This window comes from Melozone crissalis, unplaced genomic scaffold (assembly GCF_028551555.1).
Source record: "Melozone crissalis strain CALT ecotype California unplaced genomic scaffold, PUWL_Pcris_2 ptg000027l_1, whole genome shotgun sequence".
Classification (NCBI taxonomy): Eukaryota; Metazoa; Chordata; class Aves; order Passeriformes; family Passerellidae; genus Melozone; species Melozone crissalis.
Genome location: NW_026535805.1, coordinates 36,850,042 through 36,864,824, shown reverse-complemented (window position 1 = coordinate 36,864,824; position 14,783 = coordinate 36,850,042). Strand labels below are relative to the sequence as shown.

Genomic DNA, 14,783 nt, shown 5'->3' with positions numbered 1-14,783 from the left:
TTCATAAGCATTCTCTAATGCTGAATACTTTCTGCTCATCTGTCCTGGTTCTTTTCCTTCTTACATTTTCATTCTGCTCTGGTGAGTGTAAGGAATCTTTCTTCTTAACAGAAAATGTTTGATTGCTATGTGGATAAGGCTAAAGTTCAGAAGAGTTGTTAGGGTTTTATTTTACCCCTTCATCCATCCTTTATGAGGTTTATACTTTTCTCATTGCTGTTTTCCATCTGAGGTTTTTGGATAGCACATATAAAACAACTTGTGCATTTGAATTCAATTTTTCAGGATTCAGAACACATGTAACTTGTAAACTGCAGCATGTAATGAGAGTTAAGTTAATTACCAGTTACTCAGTAGAGTTAGATATTGTAAGCTGCTGAGATGCATTAAAGGGGTTAAATAACCCTCAGGGAGGGTGTCAGTCCTCTTCTTTTGGAAATGTTGCTTCCTCCTGTTTTAGAACTGTTGGCCTATTAATATGCTAAATGAAATGTTTTGTGCCTTGGTCTCACCAGTATCCTGATTTTTTCAGATCCTCCCATCAGGGGCTCAGCACTTTCAGGCTAATATCCTTTGGGAATATCCCTACTTCCCTTTGGCTTCCTGTTGAGACAGGATCTTTGCTTTGACCTCATGTGGTAAAAAAAAATAGGGGAAACTCTCTGATCATAGATGAAATCCAGCAATAAAAATAAAATCTAATAAAGGCAAACCCTTAGAGAACCTGCTTGCCATCCCATCTCTTCTCCTAACTGCCCATACATGCACACACATTTTCTACATCAGAAGCAAAAGCTGCTGAGCAGAAGTAAATCATCAGAAGTAGTCATAGAAAAAGGTGCTTGTGAGTGTTAAGTTCAAAAGGACAGAAGACTGTTGAGATATCTTTGGAAACATATATTAGTGCTCAGTTAATCTAATAGCCAAGACAGTGTTCATTAAAGGATTTGGGAGGATCATAAGGCAAAATGGAAATAGCACTGTAATCTTATATTTTATTTTGATCCATCTAGTTTTGTTTATACAACAAAAATAAGTAGAAAATTACTTTTTGAGATTTGGTTTTGCATGATTTTAGAAGCTTGTTGTGTGTGTCATTTCTCTGTCGTCTAGGATTCTGGAAATAAATAATGAATTCCAAACTCCATTCTTTTTCTTCTTTAGATGAAACAGCTGGAGCCAAGACACTATGGCCTGCAACTCAGAAGACTGGTTGATGAAAATACTGAGTATTGTGCTCCTGAGCCATATGAATACATAGTAGACCAGGAAAGTGTAACTCCTTTTAGATAAAGTTTTGTGATGTTGGTTGAGCTGCAGTTGAGTTATCACCTACAAACATGTGAAATTTAGGTCTAAAATGAGGTTTTAAAGCTGTTCTGGGACTGCATTTTAGTTCACAGTTTTGAGTAGCTAGGCACTGCAAACACTTTTCTTCAAGAAATGTTTGAAGATTTGAATGAGGCTTTTAGTACAAAAGTAAAGTGTCAGCTTGTATTTCAGAGTGGGTTTTTGGTCTTTAACTTTAGTCCCACTAATAGCAGTGATACTTACAAAGTAGCACAGTTCTCTGTGTAAAGACAGCAAGTCTTGATGCAAAGAAGTTTGTGCTTGTTTCTCATGCTGTATCTGGGGTTTGATGCTTGCATTTTCATTTTTGATGACTTCTGCTACTGTTCTTTCCTAACAGGTGTATGATGAAATAGAAATTTGTCCATTAAATGTTTATCATGTTCATCTTACAAAGACTGAAAACATAAGTGATTATGGTAAGCTCACAGGAATTCTTCTTTTTATACTTCTCATTTGGGACTTCTTCGTTTCTGAGAGCAGACAGAGCCATCCTTGATAGCTCACAATGTGAGTCTGCAAAGAACTCAAGGCATTATAACAAAGACCCAAACTGATTGTTTTACACTGGCAAGTGCATTTCTTAGGTTTTGGAAGGGTCCACTTTCTGATTTTCCTACGGTGGCCAAATAATTGAAGCATGGACTTGTCAGAAATATGAATGTCCTTTGCCAGGACTAATATAAGTGCTCTCAGTCAGGCACAGGTCAAAGTCTGCCTTTTTTTTTTTTTTTTTTTTTTTTTGGTAGAGATCCTCTGTTGGCACAGTATCAAAAGTATACTTTGGAACTAATTCTGATAGGCTTTTTGTCCAGGGGAGGTAGTTATGCCTAGGAATAATTGCATGCCTTGCAAAGATACCTTTGTAAGGCAGCTTTATGCTGTGCTTTAGCTGTAAGTCAGTTTTAAATTATTATTTTTTGGCCTTTCCCACTCATTAGTATAGTATAGTTTGTTGCTTTATAGTTTGTGTTTCCACTTTTTGGAATTGTTTAATGCACCTCTATGTCTGATGGATACTCTTCAGAGTTCTTACTGTAAAGATGGACTGTGCTGTGTTTTGGAAATGTCATGGAGCTGAGGTAGAAAATACTTTTTTTGAAACTTTTTTTTTTTTTGTGCATCAAAGCATGGCATTTTCTGTGAGTTGAAAAGTCTTACTAATTTTAACAGGTCTTACAATGGTAAGACTGGGTAACCATGTGATAATTTCTGTATGCTCTGTGTGTGTGTTCTCATGAGAAGTATCTTTCTTTTCATGTTAAGTCTGCTAAATACAGGAAATAAAAGGGAAATGTTCCCAAGAAAGTTTATTTGATTTAAACCTCTTTTCTTCAGGCTTTGCTGTCACAGCCCAAGTTGCTGAGAATGAACATCTCACCCATATCTTTGTAAGTGATGTTCTCCCTGATGGACTGGCATACAAGGAAGGTATTGTGTCCTGTTTGTGTTTAAAACTATTCATTATCTTTTTTGAGTCCAAAAACTTGAAGGAGCTTTTGTAATGCTGTCTCAAATATTTCTCGGCTTTTACTGTTCACCGTTTTCTTTCCTGAAGACCATGGAAAGTATGTAACAGTAGGAAAAATACTGTGTACAGAGTAACTGAATTATCCTTTCAGTGTAGTGGGGACAGTTCTTATTCACCCTTGGAGACAGTCTGTGTTCAGCCATCCAACTGAGTGCTTTTGCACAGAGGAACAGACTGGAGAAAGAGTTCATCTCACACCAGGGAATTTCAGGGGCTTGATCAGTTTCTATGACCCATTGCTTCCACTTTCGCTGGCAAAAAGCCTTCCTCCCCAGAGCAATTTTCTGCATACATTTCTGTGAGCACCTTCCCACTGCACTGCTCAGAAAATGTGCCTCTCTTCATTGGCACGTGTGAGCATCATGTGGGTTCTGCTAGCTGAAAAATAGCCCCAGAGAAATGGAGACAGAGATCTGAATTTGCTACCTGATGGTAATATCTGCTTGGTTTTGCTGACTTAGAAAGACAGCACTTCCTACTGTTTAGATTTATATAAAAGCTGATAAAAACCTCCATCTTTAGTTGTTGCAGCTTTGCATGAATAATTTGATCTCTGTGACTAGTGCCTTGCTCTTCACAGCTGATGAAATATGTGTTATGGTGCTGCATAGTGATGGTATCTGGTTGTGAGAGGTGCCTCTATTCTAATCTTCTTGAAAGCTGTGCTGCTCTCCCACCCACCCAATTCTGTAGCATCTTTAAACAAAACCAACTTGATTGCTGTACTGTGGGTAGCACCTATCAAAGTAAGCAAGCATGAGGTCAATCTGTATAATTATAGCACAAATAAAGCTCCCACTGGTTCTAATGGACTTGTGGTAGGATTAGGGTATTTGAATTAAAACCAAAAAGATAAAAAGCAAGTCAGCATAAGGTTTGAGTTGTTACCCTTTTTATATTATATTACCTTTTTTTTTTCCTTTGCTTTCGCATGCTGCCAGGGCTCCGAGTAGGCAATGAAATCCTGAGCATAAATGGAGAGGCTGTGTCTGATCTTGATCTCAGGCAGATGGAGTTACTGTTTTCAGAGAGAAGTGTAATGCTTACAGTGAGAATGAGCTATTGCGGGACCCAGCAACCCTTATGTGTGTCCTGGTCAGATGGTGACATTTCCAGAGACCCAAAGAGTTTGTTGCCCCCTCCAAACCAGTCACAGCTCCTGGAAGAGTTTCTAGATAACTTCAAAAAGAACACAACAAATGGTAAGAAATTGACAATAATTCTATTACTTCCACCTCACTTCAAATATAACTGTTTTTTAAAACTCAGTCATGATCAAAATTGTGTGCTTGCCTTAAAAACACAAGTACAAACTGTTTAAGTTCCATTTATGCTCAATATCTGTCTGTTATTATTTTTTTAGGGAGCAGAAATGGAACAGAATATGATTGTGTCTGCAGGGAAATGATAATATTTTAATCTGTTTGTCTTCACCATTCAGTATTATCAAGTGTTCTCTCAACTGTTCTGTGTCATCTTGGGTATTTCCAGCACATCCATTTCCCAGGCATCAATAGTTGAAATGATGTGATGGCTTTCAGAAGCAGAGTATTGTTCTGTGTTTGCCATGCTTTCTGTGTGGCAGAGTACCACTTACTTACATTCAGGGTATCTTCACTGCAGTAGTCATCATCACCTCAGAAAGGAGTCATTGAGCTCTGCTCCCATCTGGTGACATGGTGCTCCTGTTGGGTACAGAGGCCATTGTGTAGAATAAAGCCTATGGAAAGAGCTTTTGTGGGGATTGTTCTGCTTCTGCCTGCTCACATTCCTTACTCAGTGTAATACCTCTGTTTTAAGCACTGGGTGGAGGATGTCTCCTAACAGTGCTGTGTCAGGGTGAGATCCTGGTGGGATGTGAGGAGTGCCAGGCAGGGAAGGTGCCTATGTGGTAAGGAATGCTCCTGGATGACATCACAGCCCCCCAGCCCCAAGGAGGTGCCAGTGCCCACTGCTGGGTTGCCTTTTCAGCTGGAAATAGGAGCTGGCACATAGAGGGGCTCTGTACTGGGGGTGGAGGCAAGCCATGGACTCCCTTCCCTTCCTTTATCTGATGTTACTTCACTGGACCACCACATCTTGTGATACCAGAACACTTGTGAGTGTCTGTCTGAAATAGAAAGTATGTGGGGCTTTGCTCCCCTTTCGTCCGCCGCCTTGACTATTTTTCAAACAAGGTAGAAGGAAATTTAACGAGATTTTTGGGTAAAAGGTGCAGTTTCGTCGCTATGACTCTGGAGGGTGCTAGTAAAATTCTGCAGGAAAGCTAGCCAGGATGCAGTGCTGTGTGAAGGGAGCAGCAAGAGATACAAAAAGAGATGGCTGATTTTTGCATATAATTACGATGGCGAGTGTTTTCTGATTAGAATTTTTTTCGTAATTAAAAATGGGAGAAGAGAAAGAATCACATAGGAGAAGTTAGAGTGGATTTAATTATAAAGCAATTTTATTAGGTCATCTTTTGAAATTAAAAGAAATCTGAATACAAGATTTGTGATTCAGTAAGTAGCATCTCTCTCAGGGGCCTTATTTCAATTTAAAATGCCATTAAATTGACTAGTGGCACATAAAAGTTAGTGTCACAAACCAAAAATTATGATAGAGCTAATTAATTACATAATTATATCAGGGCTATCATCAAGCTTGTTGGCTTGTTATCATAGGCCAGCATTACCTCGAGTATTCAGTGTAATAAATGTATGTGTCCATTCACTAGATTCCTCATTCCTCAGGGATAAATTTGCAACCTGTGCAAATATTCCATTATAATAGGAAATTACTGTAGTATGTATTATACTTTAAGCACTAGTGGATAAAGGGACATAGTGTATTTGCTTTTCTGCTTAAAAGCAGTTAAGGAAGATTTATTTTATTCTGAAAGGGAACAAATAGTTCTAAATTAAGCTTTGTGAGAAGAACTTTTATGTTAATTGAATTCAGTGCTTAGTGTCTGATTACCTGATCAGTTCAAATGGAAACAGAAGAAAATGGCATTACTTTGAATTAATAGATAATCATAAAAGGTTTAACTGTTCTGTGTCCTGTTACTCAGGAATTGAATAAGATTTTAGATTAGTGGAGGGGATATTTAATGATGCAAGCAGGTATTTGGAGGTCAAGAACTCTTAAATTCATATCCAGTCTTGAGGAAATTCATAGAATCATTAAGGGTGAAAACACCTTAAAGGTCATCAAGTCCAATGCTTGACCAAATGCCGCCATGTCAACCAAACCACAGCACTCAGTCCCACATCCAGCTGTTCATTGAACACTACTGGGAATGGTGACTCCACCACATCCCTGTGCATCCCATTCCAATGCTTAACCTTTTCAGTGGAGAAGTACTTCATGATGTCTGACCTGAACAGTCCCTCGTGCAGCTTGAGGCCATTTCCTCTTGTCCTGTTGCTTGCTCTCTGGGAGAAGAGGACAACCCCCACCTGGCTACACCCTCCTTTCAGGGAGTTGTAGAGGACAACAAAGTCTCCTCTGGGCCTTCTTTTCTCCAGGCTAAGCACCCCAGCTCCCTCAGCCATTCTTCATATGACTCACTCTCCAGACCCTTCACCAGCTCTGTTGCCCTTCTCTGGACATGCTCCAGCCCCTCAATATCTTTGTTGTAGTGAGGGGCCCAGAACTGATCACAGCCTCACCAGTGCCGAGTACAGGGGGACAATCCCTGCCCTGCTCCTGCTGGCCACACCATTGCTGATCCAGGCCAGGATGCCATCGGCCTTCTTGGCCACCTGGGCACAGCTGGCTCATGCTCAGCTGCTGCTGACCAGCACCCCCAGGTCCTTTTCTGCCACTCTTCCCCAGCCTGTAGCCTTGCCTGGGGTTGTTGTGACCCAAGGACAGGACCTGGCCCTTGTCCTTACTGAACCTCGTACCACTGGCCTCAGCCCACTGCTCCAGAGATCCCCCTGCAGAGCCTCCCTGCCCTCCAGCAGATCAACACTCCAACCCTATTTGGTGTCACCTAAAAACTGACTGAGGGGGCATTTCATCCCTTGTGCAGATCATTGATTATACATTAAACAGGACTGGCCCCAGCACTGAGCCCAGAGTAGCACCACCCGTGACTGGCCACCAGCTGGATGTAACTCCAATTCACCACCCCTCTCTGGGCCCAGCCATCCAGCCAGTTCTTAACCCAGTGAAGAGTGCGCTTGTCCAAGCCATGGGCTGGCAGTTCTTCCAGGAGAATTCTGTGGGAGACCGTATCAAAGGCTTTACTGAAAGCCAGGTTGGCTGTGTCCACAGCCTTTCCCTCATCCTGGGAATGGGCCACCTTGTCATTAAAGGAAGTCAGGTTGTTCAAGCAGGACATGGCTTTCCTAAACATGTGTTAGCTTTCCTAAACCATGCTTTTCCTAAACCTGTCCCCTGGTTGTCCTGTGTAATACTGTTCTGCTTGCGTAGAGTTGAGTGAGTCACTGTTAAGACCACAGTTTTCAAAAATAATTTCTAACATTTGCTTGTCCATATTGAGTCTGTTCTTCTGAAGTAGCACCTTTGAAAGTCAGTGCTAGAAGAGGGGACCTTTTTAAAAAATCAAGCTCAATTTGGCTGAAGGTACATACCAGGAATTAAAAAACCCTCAATGCTTCTGCTGTTGCTTCCCTGTTTTTAGAAATTAACCCTGTCTTTCTAGAGTGCTATGAGGATTAATGAGCTAAAATTAACAAAGTGCTTAGAAAATGGAAATTTTCAGCACTGAGTCATACAGTAATGCCCTGTCTGGTGGTTGGTGATGACCACCATGTGAAAGCAAAACAGAACTTACTCAAAAGTAAGTTATGAATCACTGGCTTCATATAACTTGGACAGTAATAGTTTGTGCACATTTGTTTGCAGTTCTGTAACTGTTTGTAATAACTCTGATGAATGCCTTTTCCTACATATTCTGCTGTGTTGAGGATACCCAATTATACCTCGTGGCAAACCATGGCAGCTTTTACTGTATGGAAGGGAAGTGATTGACTTTCTCCAAAGCCACTAATTCTGCCACTCCTGAAAATTATTCCCAGGGAATTTTTGGTGAGAGTGATTCATTTTCTCCAAGAGGTTGTTATACCCTTGTAGCTGTATTTTGGACCTGCTGTGGTTGTATCATTTGATCTCCCACGTGGCACCACTATGTTCCTGCTGCTTAGCTGCTTGGTGAGTAATAAGCTTATCCTGGAAAAGAGATGAGATGAAATACTTTTAAAAAAAAAATGCACTCATAAATGTGGAGTAACTAAATTTGTTCCAAGCTCCAGTGCCAAGAAACTTAAAGAAATATTTATGTAGGATTAAAAAATTATGTAGGATTAAAAAATGAGGAAATTGCAATGAAGTTCTTACAGCTGTGGAGCAAAAAAAAAAAAAGGAAAAAGTGCCTCATTTTAGGATGGCATGGATATTTGAGGAAAAAACAACAGAGGAGGCACAAGAATTGAAAGCTATATTTAGGGCAATGCTGTGTGGGTTTATGGTATATCTATAGATATACTATATCTATGGATATCTATAGTATGAGGCAGGAGGTAGAAGCATTAGTAGGTGTGAAAATTGGTTGCAGAATGTTAGTTACTGTCAGATTTGAGCAGAATTTTCTTTTTCCTCAGAAAGTGTGGTTTCTGGTTAGCTGACACTGTTAAAATCAACCCTAATTTGTAAATAGAAATCTGTGATTAAAAAGCAAAAAAAGAGGAAAAAAAAGGTGGGGATGGAGGGTTGGAAATGCTTTAACAACTTTCCATTATGAAACACTTTCATCTCTGAGGGTTAGAAGGTTAAATGGGAGCTAAATGGGAAAGAAACCACTTTAAAAAAAAAGGGAAGAAGAAAATTAAAAAGTAAAAAATAAATGGTCATATTATGACCACAATGTTCCTGTGCTCCGTGTTGTACTCCTCACCTGTGGGGTGGGGTGCTTCCCTTCTGAGCAGGGTCTGGGTTCCTGTCTGGCCCGTCCTTCTGGAGGCACAGTCCCAGGAGCAGTGAAGAAGCCCTGGGTGCTGCTGACAAGGAGGAGGCTTGCTCCTCCTCCTCTTCCTCCAGCCCCATAGCACTCCTCCCACCCCTGTGCTGGCAGCAGCACTTGCTGCAGCCCCTGCAGCTAATCTAGGAGAAATCATTCTCCTCTGCCCCCACACTCAGGGAGTTGAACTGATGGGTGCAGAGTTCTTACAAGGGCCAGAGCCAGGTAAGGAGGAGGAGGAGCGGGGAGCAGGCAGGTGCCAGGGGAGAGCTGGTTGCAAGGAGAGCTACTCTCAGAGGCAGAAAGTTCTCTTTCAGCTGAGCTGCACACAGAACACTGCTCTAGCCACTTTGGAGCAAGGCTTTTGCCCTCTGCTTTCCCTCCTCTTGCACTAATGTCTGGGCAGCAGTGTAGTCTGGGCCGTGCTGCTCTGAGTCACTCCTGCTGAAGCTGTTTTGTGCTGTAAGAGGCATGACTGGAGAGAGAGTCAGGCTTCGTGTTTTTTGACAAATGGCTGGGCTGTGTGCTGGAGAGGAGCAATTACATTTTAGTTCCTGATCTGCTAAACATTGAGATATTTTTGCAAAGTGTCAGTGCTTCAGGAGGAGGATCAGTGGTTTGAATCCTCACATGGAAAGTGGCGCTTCTGTTCACCAAGACATGTGCAGCATCTGATTTCAATCTTAGTAAGCACCCACAGAAGCAAAGCACATCAGCTGGCCACAAGTTTAATTTTTATATGACTAGATTATTTTAAAAATGACCCTAATAATAACAACTTATTTGGATTCAATTCCAAGGTACTTCCTGTTTCAAATGCACTTTGCTAGGTGTTCTAGATGCCTCTGTAAAGTGTGATTACAACTCACTGCTTCTCCAGAAAACTTCGCTCCATTCAGCTTTGTCAGATACCACTGAGTAAAGGGAGGAAAAGAAAAGCAGGTGTGGGTTCTGTTGCCAGGTGTTTCTCTGCATGTTGCTGTGCACACCCTTCCGCACAGCACCCTGTACATCCTTTTTCAGCCCTAACCTACCCTGAATATCAGAAAGACCTGCGTGTCCTTCTTAACAGAAGAGATAAAGTTAGGAAGAAATTGACACTAAGGTGGCCTCTAGCTCTGACAGCTGGAGGCTGTGCCTGCATCTCTGGCTCAGAACACTCTGCTTCTTTCTGTCTGCCCCTAGCTTTTTGTAAATGTCTTTAATGTATTGCTGAAAGCATTTTGTAAACTAAAGGAGAACTAAAACTTAACAGAAAAACATGCCTAAAATGAGTTCTACTCTTAGTTCTGCCTAATCAGGTCCTGTTTGTTTGCCTAGATGCTGTTTCAATACATAAATTGTCTATGTTGTGCTGTAGGGCATCTCTTTCCTTGTGCTTTGTGTGTGAGATCTCAAAGAAATCTGGTTTTATTCTTTCACAGAAAATTCCTTTGAGTTCAGAAGAGCTAAATATTGCTTCTTAGCTTTTCAAGTCCCAAGGACACCCACAGTCCTGTTAGATAATGGGCCCTGATATCTGTTAGTTGTGCAGACCTGCATACATTGCTCCCTCTTGCCTGGTGGATGCCAGGCATAAGATGCTTTTGTGTGGTGTAAGGCAACGTACTGGGAAAGTCTCTCCTTAACCCAGAAGTGTATCTGTGTGTGCAGCATGACTGCTTATCTGCCTGAAGATAGATGACTCTGCTGGGCTTTCTTTTCCTTACTTGTTACTCAGTTCAGTGGGAAACCACAAAGATGTGATAGGACATGCTCATCAGAGCAAGTGCAAGGGGCGGGCTGTGTGTTGACAGTAGTCTTGGACAGCTGTGGAGGGTTGGCTCCTGCTCCAAGCTGTTTGTGCACTGTGGACACCAGTGTCTTGTGAATCGCTGGGAAAAGACTAGGTCTGACCTGTGGCAATTCCTGGCACTGTAGCAGTGTAGGGATCAGTTCAGAGAAAGCATTTGTCTCTTCAGAAGCTGGATTCATTGGAGCACTTGTTGCCCTACTGCGTATTTTGCAATCCAAGTGTTTCCCAAGAGTGGCAGTTTAATGAGCTCTTGCTGACACTTGACAAACTGTCCTGTTGGCTTTCTGCTAGATGTGTGTGCACCAAATTAAAAAATTGCTTATGCTATAAAATGCTGTTCGTTGTGCTTTCCTACTGGAAGAGCATTCTGTTCTGCTTTGCTAAATGCTGCTATGATTTAATCCCTGTGAAGTCAGTGGGCCAAATTTTTGGGGTTTTTTTTCCTGGTGTAAAATTCATTAAACCCTGTATAGCTGCACCTTCTGGCTCAGTGATATGTAGGCATAAATCATCATATTGCCCTTCCTACTGAATTCTGTAGAGTGACAATATGGATAGCAAGGAGGTTTATTAATTATGATAAAGTTAGAGACATCCACATATAGACTAGTGCCGTAGGCATGATTTAAAACACATCAAACAGCAGATGTTCTGTGTTTCACAGAGGCAAGGTAGGTTGAGTAATGATAAAAACTGTCTAAGGTAGCCACAAACTCTTGCTAAACTATTAAGTAGGTAACTTTTCCTCTCCTTTTTCCTTTCTGTTTTCATTACTTTTGTGCCTATAAATCTGAGATGGAGAAGAAAATGTGCTGCTGAGGTGATGTACTTGGAAACTGGGCAGGGCTAGCTCCATTTGCTTTCCAGCTCTCCCCAGCACAAGTGACCTCTGAGGGCAGCCAAAGCTTACCATGTGAGCAGTCCTACAGAAGCAGCAAAAACAAGGAGAGGGAACCCCAACAGCATCCCTGCATGTCCAGCAGCTGTAGCCTGGAACGCCTAATGGCAGCAGTGGGTTGCAGCCTTTGCTGACTTAAAGAGGATGGTGGTGTTGAGGAGCCAGCTTGGGCTCTGCTGTGTCTTCCTGCTCCTACTGCAGGCACACATCTCCAGCTGTTGAACTGGAATCGCAGGGTGATGCATTAGCTATGGCTAACACTGGCCTCCAGTGAGACTGTATGGAAGGAGGCATTTGTTACACACTCAGGAAACAAAAGCATTTAGATAATAGTCTGAGAAGCCGGTGTGAATTGTTAAACTTGAAGCTGAAAAGGCTGAACAGCTGCCCAACCAGAGAAAGTTTAGAATGTTAAATAACTGTATAGAAAGAAACCACTGAGATGCAGGGGCTAATCAGGCATTGCTACAGAAGTGTAGGCAGCAATTTCCTATTGTGTCCCTAATTTGTATCTCCCATTGATAGCTGAATTAGCTAATGAGTCAAATGACTTAACCTCACCGTGAGCTGTTAATGGACAAAGGAATCTAAAGGACTCTGCTCCAGCGTCAAAATGGATGTTGCTGTAGATATTTAGAAAAAAAAAGAAATATAAGAGCATAAAGCAGCCTATAGAAAGTCAAACTTGTACAAGTAGGTGGTTGATTGGAGTGAAGCCACTGTTCAGCATGTCGCCCAAAATGTCTTAAGAAAGCTATATGATACAAGAATATTTGCATGAACATACTGCCTTTTTCTATACTTGAAAATGTGGAATGTTAAAAGGAGAAATGTCACTTTCCTCACTGAAGGATGAGAACAAAGGAGAAAGACTTGTCCTGCTTGATCATTTCAGATCCTGGCCAGAAGCAGGAATTTCTCTTTGTCTAGGCAGTATCACGTATGCAAATAGGAGCAGCCAGGTTGCATTGTACATTGGGAAGCATGTAAAGCACCTTCTGATGTTTCATAATTTGCTCCCTGAAGCCAAACCATATGGATGAGAGGGGCCATGAAGGGAATCTTCTTGGTTGGTCTGTAATTGCATGTCTTGTTTGGTAACAATTATTCTAGTTAGTGACAGGCCTCTAGTAATGCTGTGTTTAAGAATCCTGTCTAGGAAGTCTGATGTTATGACAGCTGTATGCTAAGTTTCTTTCCAGATTTTAACATATGGAAAGGATTCCTGAATGAGTTTCCAGCTACACCAAGGAATCATTTGTTACAGCCTAACCTGAGAGTATATGTTCTAGCCAGTCTCAAAATAGGTTACAAAATATCCAGACCACCAAGAAGTGATAAAAGTCAAAATATCTTACAGAGATTTAATAATTTCTGAATTACTAAATTCAGTTAATTTTATTTGTGTTTTTCTAACATTCAGTTTTCTAGAGACTGAAGTTACTAGTGGTAGTAGATTCAGGTCATGATAATATAGCAATAAGAACTTGAGCTAGTTGTTATCTGAAGTAGTTCAAAGGCTTTCAGAAGAACTTGAAAATTTCCTAGGCAAAAAGAGGAAGGTGATTTTGAATTGATAATAAATTTAGTGTTTCAGTGTCTTTTAAACTTTTGGTTAAAGCAGCATGAAAGCTCTACAGCTAGTAACCAGAATTACTGCCTGCAAATACATTTGGGCTTACTCCAGCATTGGAGTGAACACTATGAGTACCAGCTGTGGGGAAAAAAAAGGACTGGCACTGTGTAATAGTTAAAAACTTACACAGATTCCATGAATTGAGCTAACATGAACTCTCAATTTATTGGAGATGAATAAGAATCTGCACTTGGGGTCCATGGTACCTCAGTCTCTTGCCCAAATCCACAGAGAACCTCAATGAAGATAAAAAAGTGAACCAAATTACTTTGGTTTTCAGCTTGAAGTGGTAGAGAATATGGTGGGTTTCAATGGGCATTTCTCATCTGTGGCTGCAATCTACCCACCTTCCCTTAAAAATCTGTTTTCTTAATGCAGAAGTTACCTGGAGACAGTTTTCAGCCTAGAAATCAAATGTGACCATAAAAACTCCTCATGAGTAAGCTCAGTGTATAGCAGCCATTTTTCACATATTGAGGTTTGTACTAGTAGGATGTAAGAATGCAGAAAACAGATTTGTTTATTTATTTGCTACTGACATGCAGAGGATATAGATGAATAATGAGGTAAAAGTAGGACCTTACAGTCCACTTTTCCTAGGTGGAAATTCGATCTCCACTTGTTACTTGAGCTGGACCATTCTTGTGTCATGGTCTTTGAATTTTTATTCAGCTGACTTATCAGCAAATTTCTGATAATCTTTCTCTGACCAAAGATTGTTTAGAGAAAAAAACCTGCTTTTATTTGAATGTCTCCAAACACCTCTTGATGTTTACCCAGACATGGGCCTTCATGACAGAAACCCTGGAGCAGAAACTCCCATTTCCTCTTGTATCACAGCTTCACTAAACTGACCTAGGTGTATCCCCAAAACTTCATCTTCTAGACCCTCCTGACTTTTACTTGCAATTTTTCCAGTGCAAATGGCCATTGTGGGACAGTTAATGAATCTTCCATGGAGTCTTCTATTGCTTTTCTTCTTTCAGACCATAGTTATTTTGTTCTTTGCAACCTAGAGAAAAATCTAAAGGGCTGTAGAGATTGTGTGGGCTCTGTCATGTATACTACTGGTGGGTGCCCCTTCCATGCTGATCCCAGGGGATAACATGAGCCAAAGAGCTGAAAAGACTTATCGTCTCATAAGAAGACATATGAGTTATTCCTAGCTGAACTAGTGAACCCAGAACCCTTCATCTCTCTGGTGAAACTTGGATATCTTCTCTAACAGAGACTGTGAGAATGTCTTTTGAAAGCCATTCAATAAATTCTTTTGGATCAACTGTTACTTTTTGAAAGATATTTCTTGAAGTTTTTCAGAAAGGAAAAGGATACAGAAGGAATGCTTACAGACCTATTTTTCAACTTCATTACAAAGAAGTAAATATACTGTTGAAAACCTGAAATGTATTAGGTTGTATAAAACCAAAAGAAATAAGCACATGCATGCTACCTGCCAGGCTGAACTGTTTAACTGAAGTTATGAGTGGTGGTCTCTGAGGGAGCATTTTTAGAGCTCATTATGCTGATATTTATCTTCTCCAGGCTGTGCTGGAATGGTTCACCTACCACTCCCTGTTTTTCAGTAAGTCTGAAGGTATGAAGACC

At 41.0% G+C, this 14,783-nt stretch overlaps 1 protein-coding gene across 1 annotated transcript in view; it reads left to right on the top strand.

Moving 5' to 3' along the window:
• The window catches only part of TIAM2 (TIAM Rac1 associated GEF 2), an 88,150-nt gene that overhangs the window by 33,966 nt on the left and 39,401 nt on the right, over window positions 1-14,783 (top strand). The window contains exons 10-13 of the mRNA XM_054280321.1: window positions 1,165-1,275; window positions 1,691-1,769; window positions 2,689-2,781; window positions 3,823-4,083. Coding sequence (XP_054136296.1) covers window positions 1,165-1,275; window positions 1,691-1,769; window positions 2,689-2,781; window positions 3,823-4,083 — 544 coding nt within the window. The remainder of the gene's footprint in view (window positions 1-1,164; window positions 1,276-1,690; window positions 1,770-2,688; window positions 2,782-3,822; window positions 4,084-14,783) is intronic.